The sequence below is a fragment of the Pelophylax lessonae genome (assembly GCF_965119305.1).
Source record: "Pelophylax lessonae genome assembly, chromosome: 4".
Taxonomy (NCBI): domain Eukaryota; kingdom Metazoa; phylum Chordata; class Amphibia; order Anura; family Ranidae; genus Pelophylax; species Pelophylax lessonae.
The window spans coordinates 188685632-188700308 of record NC_138771.1 but is presented as its reverse complement, the minus strand read 5'-3'; the positions used below and the strand labels follow the sequence as shown (position 1 = coordinate 188700308).

Below are 14677 nucleotides of genomic sequence, written 5' to 3'. Positions count from 1 at the left end.
AAATCCAGAACCTAGAACAGGAACAATCCTCTATTTCATCATTTGTGTAGAGTCCGAAATGTCTGCATCTAGAAATTAAAAGGATTAGGCTGAAAGAGTTTTAAAACTGTCCTTTCTCACTCTAATTGTGAAAATGAGAGAAAGTCTGTGCGTAGACCAGTAGAGAAAATGTCAATACACATTGATTCAAAATAGGCAGAAGGTACTTTGGATCAATAAATAAAATTGCTACAATGATGTAGCTTATTCATCTATTTGTTAAAGAATTGAAAATGCCAGCCCTCCTATTAGGTGAAATATTTTTAGGTGGCACCAAAGTACAGTTTGAAGTGATGGAGAGTTAATTTTACTTCCTGATCTCATTGTCTCCTATCCCAATAAGGGCAACCATAAAAAAGCATGATACTAGCAAAAAATCCAACAAATTCAAGTATTACAAATGCAACTGCACCTGCCCCTAACATGTGGAATAAGAAAAGGATGTGGTTGTGGGGGTCTGCACGCGGGGGGCTTATCGCAATCTGTAAGCCCCCTTTACCAAGGGGCCCCTAGATCCTCTCCTCCTATGGGAAGGAGTATGGGGTGCATAGTACCCCTACCCATTTTGCAAAAAAGGGAATAACGACAGTACACATGTTTTTGACAATTCCTTTTATTAAAAAATAAAAGACAATGTCCCCTGATGTAGATTAATCGTCAATTACGCCGTCCACTGCAGCGGCGTAAAAAAAACCCCTGGCCTCGTCTGAAGCTTTTTCCCGACTGCCTGCTCGTACGTCTGACATTTCTTAAATAGATAAGGGGTGGAGTCACCCCATGATGTCAGCGGAGGACCCCACCCCCTTGTGACGTCATTGACCGACATATCAGCATTTACAGGACTTATAGCACTGAATTTTATAAGTGTATCATGTTTTATAGCACGCTAACACTTAAGAAAAATGTGTTTATTTATTCACTTACGTATTTCATTGTATCAATTTAGATAGAAATATCAATGCAATAGCACGTTAGCACTTCAGTTGTTTCTCATAGATGTGATACATTTATAAGGTTTAGTAGTTTAATGCACTCATTAAGTTTTAAAGATGAACACTTGTTGTTCACAGCGCTGTCCTTTTGTAGACACAATTAATTTCAGTGTCTTGCAACTTAGAGTTGTAAAATTACAGTTTAGGGCTTGAGGAGCTGACACTTTATTTATGTACCTTATGCATACAAGTTGGAAGCACTGTTTATTACCCACAACAGTTTTGTCAAGTTTTGATGCAAATGGAGCTTTATTAAGCAACTGTGTGTATTTATTTTATCTAAGGGGAAACCATAAACACTATTAATAAACTAAGAACAATTATGCTGCAGATACTCCAATTCTTGTATAAACCAAAGTACAACGTGTTTTACAGCTAGAAGTTTTAACAAGGTAGCAATAGGCAGAAAAAAAAGGCCCCACATCTCATGATATATCCCATGAACACATTGTGCAATCAAACCATGATTTACTAATTTTATTTTAAAATATGCAGGGCTGAGAACTATTATCTATATCCATCCATTGCCACTTGGAAAGATAGTGAATTAGAACAGGCATATTTATGACACTTAGCATGCATGATTTTTCAGACCAATGGCTCATTAAAGTGGTTCTAAAGGTTGAAGGTTTTTATTCTCATTTTATTATATGCATGAAGGTAAAATAACCTTCATTATACAGCTCCCCCGGCAGCCCCCCTAATACTTGCCCAATCATGAGCCAAAGATGTGCAGCCATTGGCTCCTGCTGCTTTCAATCACAGCCAGTGAAGAGGGAGCAGGGGCAGAACTGAGTCCTGTTCTGTGTGTTTTAAGGACACATGGAGCAAGGCTTAGGAGTGAGCATGCCCCCATAGCAAGTGGAGAAGAGGAGGAGGAGCCAGAAGCACTGGTGGGGGGACCTGAGAAGAGGAGGATCGGGGGCTGCCCTGTGCAAAAGCATTGCACAGAGCAGGAAAGTATAAGAGGTTTGTTATTTTTAAAAATGTAACCTTTAATAGATAAATTTACCTTTAATAAAGTGATCCAGCCTGTTCCAGGATAGGGGCTTTCAGCGCACCCCCTGCAGCATACGGCATGCCGCTCTCATGCCCGCTGTGTTCCATGACCATTGTGCCCAAAAGTGGCCGGGGATCATGTGATCATTACACAATCACATGATCACAATGCCAACAAAGCTTTTATGAAAGAATTGAATTCATAATAGCTGTAGTTCATATAGAATGATTCTTTGATTGTCCCACAGCTATTACATGGTACTTGGGCCAATCACAGCACCCTATGCCATGTGATTAGCTGTTGCCAATCATAGATCACTAATTTTTTAACACTTCTAAATAATAATTTAAATGGCAGTACAAGGAAATATATGCACAGCTTCATAAAATCCAGAGACTTATGTGAGATGATAAATATTTATTTAAATGCTAATAGGAATCTCTGGTTGGACTAGACCAAAATACATTATAGAATACACAAAGTTGGGTTGTGTACAATATCATTATTACAGCATACAACCCCTATGTTATACTGTATACATTTTTAAATATTCTACAAATGAAGTCAATTTAACAGGTTATTTTACTCATCTAGTTGCTCATAATTTTATATAATTTATAGTAAGGAATTTATTCTTACAGGAGATTAAAATACTATGCAACAGCCATCTTTTCCTATTCCACAATTGTTTGGGAGCTGAAAAAGTAATTTTTTTTAGATAAAAGTGGACTATTGTTTCTAAGAGAAGCACAATATGACACAGTCAGCAGTGCCAGTTTTTGCAAATTACAAGCATTGGTCCTAGACTGAATGCAATAGCCATTCTAGGTACTAAAATCCATAAGAATTGCAAGATTGTAATTAAATTAGGGTTGTTTGAGCCACAAAACTATAACTGACATCATTTGTTAGTGGCACTTGTCCACTACAATTGTTTTACAGCTGTCAACTCACCCCTTTAAATACTAACTGATTAAGTTCTGTAGTTAATAAGAATGGTTGTTTAAAGCAACTATCAGGATAGCAACCGTTGGACATGGTGTTTTACCTGGATTTAATCAACAACAGTTCCTATGTAATTTATATAAATAATTAATTTAAGTACATCTCTAGACAAATTCTTTTTCCTAATGGATAGATTGAGAAACAGTTAGAACCATTGTTTGGCTTCCATTGCTGTTTGGCTTGAGAAAGACTTTAACGCTTTGACTGACAAGGATGTGCAGCAAATAATTAGGACAAGCTTACAACTGCAATAGCAAGTTGGCCTCTTTTTCAGTCCCCTCATGATAGCAATAAAGTGAAGTAGAAAACCATAAATTAGTTTTAAATGATAAAATCTAATACACTAAATAAAATCCCTCAAAATTGTAAGCTTCTCATCCATGAAATTCACATTTGGGATGCCCAGGTGTACATATACATAAATTACGCAACAAACTGTGTATACCATGAGTTAAAGAATTATTTTTAATTAACCCCAAACACTTAATACCTAATTTGATGAGCTGTAAAGGTTTTTAATACATCATAATTTTGGCTACAATAGTTTCCACAATGTTGTAGGCATACACAATTTTGGGGCTTTACATATTTGCTACTTATTTACTTTACTTTTATTGTTTACTCCCAGAAATAGAATGGATATTCAATTGTGTTTGGGTTCAAAATACTTAATTTTAGTGCAAATTTTACAAAAAAATATAGATTTTACAAACATTTGTACAAATATAGTGTGACTTAATTACAACTAACACGTTTTTAATTTACAGGCCCTTTGCTTTCAGGAAATATATTTTGTTTTTTGTGGTTTAATAATTTTACAGTCAGAAATGTGTATTTTAACATATGTGTGAAAAATATATATACTGGTTGGGCAGAGAAAGTCTTAAAGGAAACAATTGGGAACTACTGTATGTGTTGGAAGGTTTTAAATTGTAGTCTTACAACATGACAAACGAGATGACATTATACCAGAGCCAGAAATAGCTCTTCCTCTGTTTGAAATAACTCTTAAAACTTTCAGCCAAAGTAAAACTACTCGGCTTTCAAAAAAACAAAATGCATGCATTTTTAAGGTAATGAATGGTACGTTCAAAGTAGATGAAACAAAAGTAAATTCTTAAAATGTATTTTTCAAACTTCTTTGTATGTGTAAGGTATGGCTCATACCTTATCTCAACAATTAGGCTGGGAGACTGCATGAGATATATAACTCCAACTAGTGGATAATCTACAGATCTCTCTCTCTATATATATATATATTGAAAGCTATGCTAAAACAAAAATCACTTTAAGGTAAACAATGCAATAACTACACAAGAACTTCTGCTTACATAAAATGGACCCTACTTCCTCTTAAGGATTTTCATCTAGGTACATAATTAGATGGGTTTTGAAAAGGAAAGATAATTTTATAAAGTGGTTGTAAACCCACTCTGTTGACATTTACCTATAGGTAAGCCTATATTAAGGCTTACCTATAGGTGCTATAAATATCTCCTAAACATGCACCGTTTAGGAGATATTTACAGTGCATGCAGCCGATGACGTCATTGGCGCATGCGCTCTGAAGGAACGGCCACCCGTGCCGTTCCTTCAGAGCCCAGTGCCGTGAACGGCGGCTCCCGCATGCATGCGTGGGAGTGATGTAATCGTGCCTCCGGCCAATAAAATGGCCGGAGGACGAGAACGAGGAAGCAGTCACTGAGCGAACGGCACAGCGGGGGCTTCGTTTTAAGGTAAGTATATGAGCTAGTATGCGATGCATACTAGCTCATAATGCCTTTGTCTTTACAGGTTTATTTTTTCTCCTTTTTTTTTAGGGTTTACTTCCTCTTTAAGTAAATAAAAGAGTTCTCAACATAAGACATTGTCCCTTTTATTAGTCTTGTTCCCTAATATAATGCATATTAAACGTTTATACATAAACAATTGCAGTAAAAGGAGAAATGTACTAAGAGTACTTATGCTTACTAAATGAACAGAACACTTTTTGACTGCTAATGCACAAGCCTGTGCTTATCCACACTCTATCTCATAGCTACATCTAATAATAGAGGTGAATTAAGCATGTCATTCATACAGGAAAGCCCAGTAAAGTGCAGAGTGAAGCCATTCAAATGAGCTGCTTTGACAAGATGCAGTTCATTGCTTGAATGAGCCCTTACTGCATATAAATATTTGTTATCTCACCCACTACATTAAAATGTGCTAATAAGAACATTGTATCACTAAAACATCCTACTTCTGATTCAAAGTAAATTGGCCCTGTCAAAATAAAAAAGGAAATATTTTGATGAAAATGGCAGATGAACAACACCTAAACAGCATAATGAATGTATTTGCTTTATTTGGTATAACAAATATAGCCTTCTGTTTTCCTAACATCTAATTCCAGCTCCACATCTTTATGATAAACAATGCAGCAAAAATATCTGCATGCCGATGTTTTACGTCGAATGAGCATTTTTTGCTACAGCGCTGGTAGATTTATGGCGCAAAATGGATAGTCCAAATCTGTTAGAGTACATACATGCACAACAACTATAGGATCTACCAGCAATAAAACTTTGTTCAGATCTGTAAAAAAAAGTAAAAATAAACTGATAAAAATGTAAACTTTTTGTAACTGTGTACATGAGTCCTTGTTTGTTTTTTCCCCCCACTGTTTTGTCTTGGGTAAGGGGAGCAGAGCTATATGGAGAGCATTGCCAAATCAAAAACTGGAAGAAGCGACCTTTCAGTACAGCGGGCATAATTTGTGATTACGTGTCAAGGAAGTGCAGGGTTCTAGCCACAGCCAGTTAAAAATCAATGTACAAAAACATAAACACTAGTGCCAAAAACTACATATCAGAAAAAAATGAGTGCAAGTGTGCAAACATATATATCAAGTCATATACCCACACCAAGCAGCTAACTAAGAAAATTGTCAAAAAATATATAATAATCAATAATAATTTTAAATTATGAGTTGATAAAATAAGAAAGTCCAGATATTCAAACAGAAAAAAAGTGACAGTGCAAATCCACAGCTGTAAGAGTAATATAACTTCCGCCATGACTATAAAGCTCCCCTTGTGAAATCAAAAATTGTAGTGAAAGTGCTCTAGTGCCACACCAAGCAGCTAACCGACTATAGACATCTCACAATTTAGAGATCAATCAAGTATTGGTGAGTATAATGCCTCCATCAATCACCTCAAAGGGCTGTCATTTCTACCATTGTACAAAGCACTTCTCTCACACAGCGATATCCAAGGACTCGATTAAGACATAAGAATCTCATGCACTACAATCCAGTAAAAGTATATTTTAAAAAGTGAATGCACTTACAAATCTGCAGCATATATAAGACAGTGAAAACACAGATACAAGCTCCATCGCGGGATCCAGCCGTCAGTGAGCGCGATGATGTCACAAGATCAGCTCCGCCCAATGTATTTTCCCTAATAGGGCATCTTCAGGAAATCCACACAGGTAGAAGGGTGGATTTACTAAAGGAAACTGGACTGTGCACTTTGCAAGTAAACTTGCACTTATTTTCCCCAGAGCTTAGTAAAAGTGGTAAAATTCTGCTGATTTCCATCATCCAATCATGTGCAAGCAAAAATGCTTTTTCAAATGATTTTCTTTGCACCTGATTGGGTATGTTTTACAAAGTGAAGCTTTACTACATTATAGTACATGTATTAAGGAAAACGAGTGCAACTGAGCAAGGGACTAAGGCACAGGGAAATAGGGATAGTGTAGTGTTAAACTAGAGAAGGACATGCGGTGGTATCTGCAGGGATTCTATTAAATTAGCAAAGGTGAAAACTGATTTCCATATGCAATGTGAAAGGGCTGGGACAAGGGGTGGGCAGGAGGGCAGGAGGGGCGGTTGCCCTGGGCACAATGGTTTATTGCAGGGATGGGGGGGGGGTGCCTTGACCCTAACCCCAAAGGAAGGGGGAGGGCACAGTTTGGCATCCTTGCCCTGGGTGCAGGATGACCTTGTTCCTGCACTGCAATGTGATGCTGAGCCCAGAACATATCTCTAGGAATGCTGTGGTGCTGAGCTGAGGATAGAGGCAGTGATACATTTCCAACATTTGCTAGATCCAGTCAGAGGATAGAGTGTCAATTCTGGAGCAATGTAGTGGTACACAGGTAAAACTAATAAGAAGAATAAATATTTGTAATTGCATAAGTATTCTTTTTCCAGTGCAAGCTCAATTTATCTTAGACTATTAATTTTAACTGTTTAGTGAATAAGAACATGTTAACTCACTTGTAAATATTTCTATGTGCTGTGTGTAAACACCTGTATGCATTTCCATTAGCACATTAAGGCTGACGTTTTAGGTCAACCTGACAGTTAGGATGGGTTCACACATCTAAAGGTCGGTAACGTTTGCATGTTACATCAAGCATTACGGTAAGGCAGCCAACTCATTTAATTTGGCTGCCTAACACATGGACTAGCCATGCCCAAAAATGACTGAAGCTTAGGGGTCAGCTTGGCAGGCAGCATTTTCAGGAGGGTGTCAGCAATGGCAGCCTTCAAGTTTCTTGTGGTAGTTTCCCTCTAAGTACATTAAATACCAATATTAGGAAGTGAATGAGGAAGAAGACAGATAATCCTATCAAGGGCATGCAATGCTTTTATTGCTTGGATTTAGATGCTTAAGAATTACTAACTTGCTGCTAATCAAGAGCACTTACCTGCTGCTAATCAAGAGCTCTTGCCTACTTTACCTTTTCACTACCTGGGAGCAGAAGGACAGCATATTTTCTATAATCTACAAGCAGCAGTTGACACTTCTGATATAGCTCTCATTGCATTAAAGCCTACGTTTAGTCAGAAGTTAGCAAACAAAGATCAGCACATTACTTACAAGCGGTAGGATGTGTCCCTTTTGTTGCTGAGTCCTTTACTATCTGAAATCCTCCTCTATGAACCAATGCTCCTACCCCCCCCCAAAAAAATATATATATATTCTTCTGCGGTGGGGGTTAAAAGAGCCAATGCAGCTGTGACAGCCACTAATCAAGAGTGCCACAGCACTCATCTTTTGCACCCAGCTTCTCCATTATATGATACCGTACTATAGCTTTTATGAATGAAACACAATCTATGAATAGAGGGGGCAGACCTTTCGCTCATCTGCCTGTCCTCCATTTATAGCTTGTGTTTTATTCATAGACGCTATAGTACAGCTTCTATGAATCAGCAGGAAATTGCTTCTATCAGCAGAGATGGTAACCCAAAGGAGCCAGTGTCTTGCAATGAATCACAATTTGTTTGAACATTTTTAGAAAGAAAGACATACTGGGCATAGGAAATCCTCCATTTATTATAGCTAAGCAAATGGAGATACTGAGAGATTTAACAGAAGCTTTAGCTCTTTGGATTGCAAACCTTAAAGGAAAATCTTGGAAAATTCTTACTGCAGAATTCTTACATGTCTACAGAGTGACTAGATGTGCAACTACACAAGCATCACCAGCTAAACTACTACATGGCAGGAAAATGCTCAGTAAACTACATGAAGTCACTCTGACAAAGTCCAGTGCCTGCGAAATCATCAGTTGCTAAAACTGATCAACAAGATAAATGGAATGTGTATACTTATTAGATACAGTATTTGTTGTGAGAGAAGTATACGTTCAGCTTGGATCTCTAGTTAAATTTAAGAACCCTAGTTTATTGAAATAAATCCAAACCAATCCTCTTAAAGTGTCAAGTTTACAAGTACCTTACACCAATGGACTGTCTGATTGACTCATATGGAATGTGACGTGAGTCATCTTGTGCTGATCTTGCACTTATTAGGCAGGACTTTTTAGTATTTTCATATGATAAAATAATGTTTCTATTCCTACTGATAGCAACCATATTGGGGAGTTGGGGACAAGGAACCCGATCTTCCTAGACATAATTAAAGAATCAGAAGGCTGCTTGTGTGGACCAAGGACTGTAAAATGTAATTAAAATGCATATTAATATTTTGTGATATAATTCTTTGCATTGCCCTTGTCTGTATTCTTCAATAATGAGGAAAAAAAATGTTTATACTATGAGGGGGGTACATGGTATTCATACCTCTGGCCAGTAGATGTCCCCATATACAGTTGTTATATGTATAATACGTTCTATACTCTATACAAGTTAGTTCCTGTTCCTGTTATTGGATGTTGAGAAGCCTGCACATGCATTATAGAACCTGAACTTTTTAATTAAGCATTCTATACCTATTCTCCCAGAATACAGGAGTTAAAGAAAAGACGTGATTAACTTTTAACTAGGCATTTTTGTTCACCTGGTGGTACAAATAAACATAACTACAGCCACAGGATAATGTTTTGAGACTGCTGGCATGTCACAAGTTTTTTTCTAACCATTAAATTAAAAAAGTAATTTCTGTGAAACTGCACAAAGTGGTTACAGGTATAAATCAATTTGGCTTGCAATTAAATACAATTATTGCTCCAGCAGATGCAGCAAAGTGCAAATGGAATATCAATGCAAATGCCTTGGAACAGACGCAGTAATTATTTCTGAATAAATACCTGCATTAAAGTTATGAATGGATCCATTTCTTCTTCAGTTAATGACTAGACACAGCTTTATTTGTACACAGTCTTCCTGTCACACCTCACTTACAAATGGCCCATATTAACATGTGATGCATATACCGCCATTGGTTACAAGGTCTTTTTTAAACTTTTCTGCAGTTTTTTCAATATATCATTCTTAAATTAGCATTTTTTAACTGTAAAATGTTGCTATATGCCTAAATTGCTGTATAATACAATGACACTAGTCTAAAATTACTGAATTACAATGCATGCTTAGCGTTATCTTCTATTTATTTTTTATTTTATTACAAGTACTTCTAGTGCTGTCAGTTAATGCAGCGCTTCACACATATATTTTGTACATTCACATCAGTCCCTACCTTCCAGGAGCTTATATATATATATATATATGACATTTTTTTTTTTTTACGATTGGCTTTATAAAGCAAAGAACAAAAAAGCATTTTCATTGATGGACTGATATTAAAAATATTAAACTATGACTTGATTGCTGTAAGCAACAGTATACTGGAGCGTTAGGAGCTGGATAATTATATATCAGTATCAAATCCAGTGGCATGTAAAGCTGAGCTAGAGCTGCACATATTTATGCCATTTCTCAGTACTTGCAAGAGGCAATTTAAAACCAAGTCATCCCTGTCGTTAAAACATGACAAAGTTGATCTTAGTGCTGCAGATATGAAGGTTAATTGATAAATGGGAATGTCAGATGTTTTTTTCTGCAACAAGCTTTGCTGTATCTCTCTGTAATGAGCCTAATGATTCCTAAACAGAATAAGCTGAGCTGTAACCGACTGTGAAAATAGCTCCTAAGTTGGCATTTTTAACTTGGGAAACAAGCAATCTGTGTTATTACCATAGTCGCAATCCTGAGATTATTGCACACAGGTGTACAGCGCACAGGTGTTGTGTGCAGACAGCGACAGCACGCTTGTACGCATTCCTTTACAAGGCAAAAGGGTATTTCTCTGCTTTGAGCATGGAATAATTAAGAGATTCGCAGAAAGCCACTATTGACAACATGTATATTGATTGCATAAAACATTTAATACTCATTAGCAGTCTAAAAAGGTTATGTCGATTTCCAACCAAACAACAAAATTAAATGCAGTTTTATCAGCAATTTTTTTCTATCATTTTTTTAAAGCTGTAATTCTTTGCTGTAGAAGGCTTAAAAAAAGTACAGGAAAAAAATCTTTACCTTTAAGGTTACATGATATAATAATCATAATCCTTTGAAATGGTCCTGACACTTCCCCTTGCATTGCATCTTCCTCGAGAGAACCAAGACCCTACGGTTATCACTCACAAATCCAGGGGAGAGGTGGGTCTGGGAGGGCTGACAGACTAATTCTCCAGACAACATTAAACTATGTTTGTTGTAAACCTTGACTGTGAATACAAGCAAGAGGGGAGGTGCATGGGAAAGAAAAAGCCAGGATGCCAGAATGGGCATATGACTGCCTTCCCCCCATACAACAAATGGAATTCATCCAAAATGATGTCTTTTTGTGCAGCTCATTAACATGTTTAAACATTAATGTCATGCAAGCCAGGCACTGAAGAGGTTAACAGAACCCTTTTCCAGAAGAACCGTGACAACTTACCATTCTCTTTGCACTCTTCTGGGGGTTTTGCTTTCTTTGCTAGCCGAGGATCCAGCCATGACGTTGTCTTTGTGTTGTGGCTGAAAAGAAAAGGACACCACTTTGAGAAGGGCGCACTGAAAAGAATTACATTTATTTCTCTAAGAAACAAACAAAATAAAGGGGAAGTGAAGGGTTTTTTTTTTTCAAGAGATTTGCAATCGATATACTTTGCCCACTGGTTCTAATTAGCCCTGAAGGAGTTTTAAGAGTAATCGTGCAAGGCAGCTGTAAATTTGGCATCCTGAACTTGCTCTGCTGAATGCGGCTATTTTTATTAAAATCAACCAGCATGCCTGCCAAGAGAACCTCATTGAAGATTCAGAGCTCATCATCAGCTAAAGGAATTTATTAGATATACACAGTCTCAGTTCAGTCTAGTGTTCTCAATGAGCTCCTCCACACACACTCACAGGTCAGGGAGGAATTAGGTAGGGATTCCATATATGCCTTTACTTATTACTGATTCTCTACAATATAATTGTGATTAGACAGATGGCATTAGCTTTGTCCCACACATTGGTATGCCTGGATCTAGCTTTTAAAAGGTAGACAGTAGTCAAAAGACCTAGTTACTGCATGATTATATTTTCTGATCCATTCATGATCATTATGTTAGGCCGTATCAGAAGAAAGGATGCTCTTTTCAGCATGGATGTTTATTCAAGGAGCACACAATTCCACTACAATATAGGGATAGCAACACCGATCAGTGAGAAGAAAGAATTTCACATCCCCCTGGGGGATATGTACCAAAGCAAAAAAGTTCTTTATTTAAATCCTGTTTGGAGGAGTATCTTGGACAGTGAACACTACAAGCTGTGAGTTGCAATGATCAATCTGCCTTTATTATTTTAATAAAGATATCATTTTACACTATGGAATTGCCCATTTCTTTAATTTTTCCTGTCTATTTATGAGTGTGATTGTAAATGTTGATTTCTTGGGGAGTATCAGAGGAGATAGGTGGGCTAATAAGCATGGGATTGTCAAACAAATGACATGTAAGGTGTGGGGTCTGGGCACTACCTCAGGGGACATGTACCAACATATTTTTATTTTTATTTTTTTTATTTAAATTTGTCTGGAAGCAGAAATTTTGATAATTCTTAAAGTGTAACATGCAAAGATTCCTTTTAATAACGTGTCTTGGAGATACCCTTGACATGTCTGTCAAGTGGAGCATCTGAACAATGTATACAACCTACTGAAGACAAACTGATATTTACAAAAATGTGTTTGTAAACAAATGGCCAGGGGTTACCATACTCTATACAGTACCAGCCCCTATCCTAGATGAGGATCTGGTATAGATGGTAATAGGGGACCCCCCAAAAATGTACATTGGGTATCCCATAAGGATACCAGACCTTTCGTCTTGATGAGGGCCTAGTAGTAGTTCAGATAAGTGCATTATTAGATGGAAAGTAAAATATATGAATCTACAAGTGTGCCTTGTTTTGAATCCCTACGTTTATCCAGCACTATAATACGTCAGCTGAATTCCCCACTGGAATAACAGAACTTAAAATAACAATACCAATCTTCATATGCATTTCTTTTATTCTAGGTCTCCCTTCTTGACCATACACACACACCCACACAAAGCTTTTATAGTATCTTTCACCATCCACATGCTCTACTGCATTCTCATTTCCTTAGAGAGCTCCTACCTCTTGCTTCATGACTTTGAAACTGAGACAAATGCCTGCTGCAAAAGGTCAAGTAATGATCATGATTTCTAATTTTTTAAAGATGATTTATCTAAACTAACAGCACTGTAAATTACTTAACTGAAAAAGCAGCAACTGCTCTAATTGCCAATATATATCATATAATTAAACAAAGCATAACAAATTGTCTAGATAGCTGAATGCTAAAACACTTCGGTTATTTGGACATAATGGAATACAAAGGATACAAAGAATGAGGTGATTGTTGCAGCACTGTAAATGGGTGCAGCAATGCTTAAAATGGTATTGAAGTCAAAAGTTTAACTTTGTCCAACAGGTAAACTTCTAAAAAGTCTTACATGTAGATGCCCTTAACCTTTTCGCTGCCAGAGTCGTTTTTGCAATTTTGCACACATGCTTAAAAAAGATTACAGAAAACCCCCAAACATTATATATTTTCTGAAAGAAGATACCCTAGAGAAAAAAACAGAGGGGGTTCCAATTTTTATGTCACATAATATTATTGCAGAAGTCTAGGAAACGCAAAATTTCAGTAAAAAACTAACTAAAGTGAATTTTAGGGCAAACAAACTAACGCAATCCAAATTTTTGGTAAAATACAAAAAATGAGGTTGCACCAAGTAAATAGATAACCAACATGTCAAACCTTTTTTGTGTGCGCCCATGAAATGGTGACAAACTTTCATGCCCTATATTTTCTGTAGGCAAAGATTCAAAAGTCCCCTATCCTATAGGTCATCAGTTTAGTTTTATGGAGGAAGTCTTGTGCTAGAATTATTGCACTCACTCTGACGTGCGTGGCAATATGTAACGTGTCACAATCAACTTTTTCACTTGTAGATGCCCCCGATGCGTGCGTTTATGTTCCTATGTGCGAATATGTGGGTGGTGTGCCTCGAAAAAAACATTTTTGGGGTAAGAAGATTTTATGTGTTTTTGTGTAACTTTATTTTTTGCAAAAAAAACCAAACATTTATTTTTTCTTAACTTTTTTTAATAACATAGGGGACAAAAAGTCCCCATGTGATGATATTTAGGTGACAGGTTCTCTTTAATGACACATGCAGGGTCCAAAAGAGTCTGCATGTGTCCTCTGGGCTCTACTGAATGTATTTCAATACAAATCGCATTGCAATCACATTCTTTCCTAGCTATGCTAGCCGGGGAAAGTGACAGGTGACCCAGAAGTGACATCATACGTGTTGCTTTCCATGTCACAGCAAAAAGGGGAGGAGAGCAGATGTGTATCCTCTCTTCTCCCTCCCCTCCACCCGCTGGCAGCTGCCATGTCAGTCCGGGCATACAGATGGGCACATGGAGCCCGAAATACTGTATATGGCGTGTGGTGTGTGGAAGCAATCCAGTGGCAGGAGTCTGCTTGTCAGTTTTACACACAATCCCGGTGACTACAGCCACCGGATTGTATGTGAAACTCCCAGCTGTCAGGTCCGTACGACATATGGACCTGGCAGTAAAATGACCTGTACATTGGCTCCAACCAACGACATAATTTTCGCATGTGTAGTACTGAATGCAGAGAGCACCATGCCAAGAGAGTGACTCCTGTACCCATGCTTGAGAGTGGCATCATCGTGACCCGGCCATTAAAACAGATGGAGAGCGCGAATGTGGAAGAAAAATCAGTCAGAGATGGAAGCCCTGGGAGCAATGGTAACTCAGCGCTGGAGGGCTTCATTTAAAATGCGAGTCTGTTATAAT

General features: G+C 37.5%; 1 protein-coding gene across 10 annotated transcripts in view; it reads right to left on the bottom strand.

Annotated features, from left to right (window-relative positions):
• The window catches only part of MAGI2 (membrane associated guanylate kinase, WW and PDZ domain containing 2), a 1130869-nt gene that overhangs the window by 303227 nt on the left and 812965 nt on the right, over positions 1-14677 (bottom strand). For all 10 annotated transcript variants that reach the window (XR_014225193.1, XM_082255142.1, XM_082255141.1 and 7 more), the window contains one exon: positions 11226-11305. Coding sequence is in view for 9 of the 10 variants with exons in the window: in XM_082255142.1 (XP_082111268.1) it covers positions 11226-11305 (80 nt within the window). In the remaining variant the exon portion in view is untranslated. The remainder of the gene's footprint in view (positions 1-11225; positions 11306-14677) is intronic.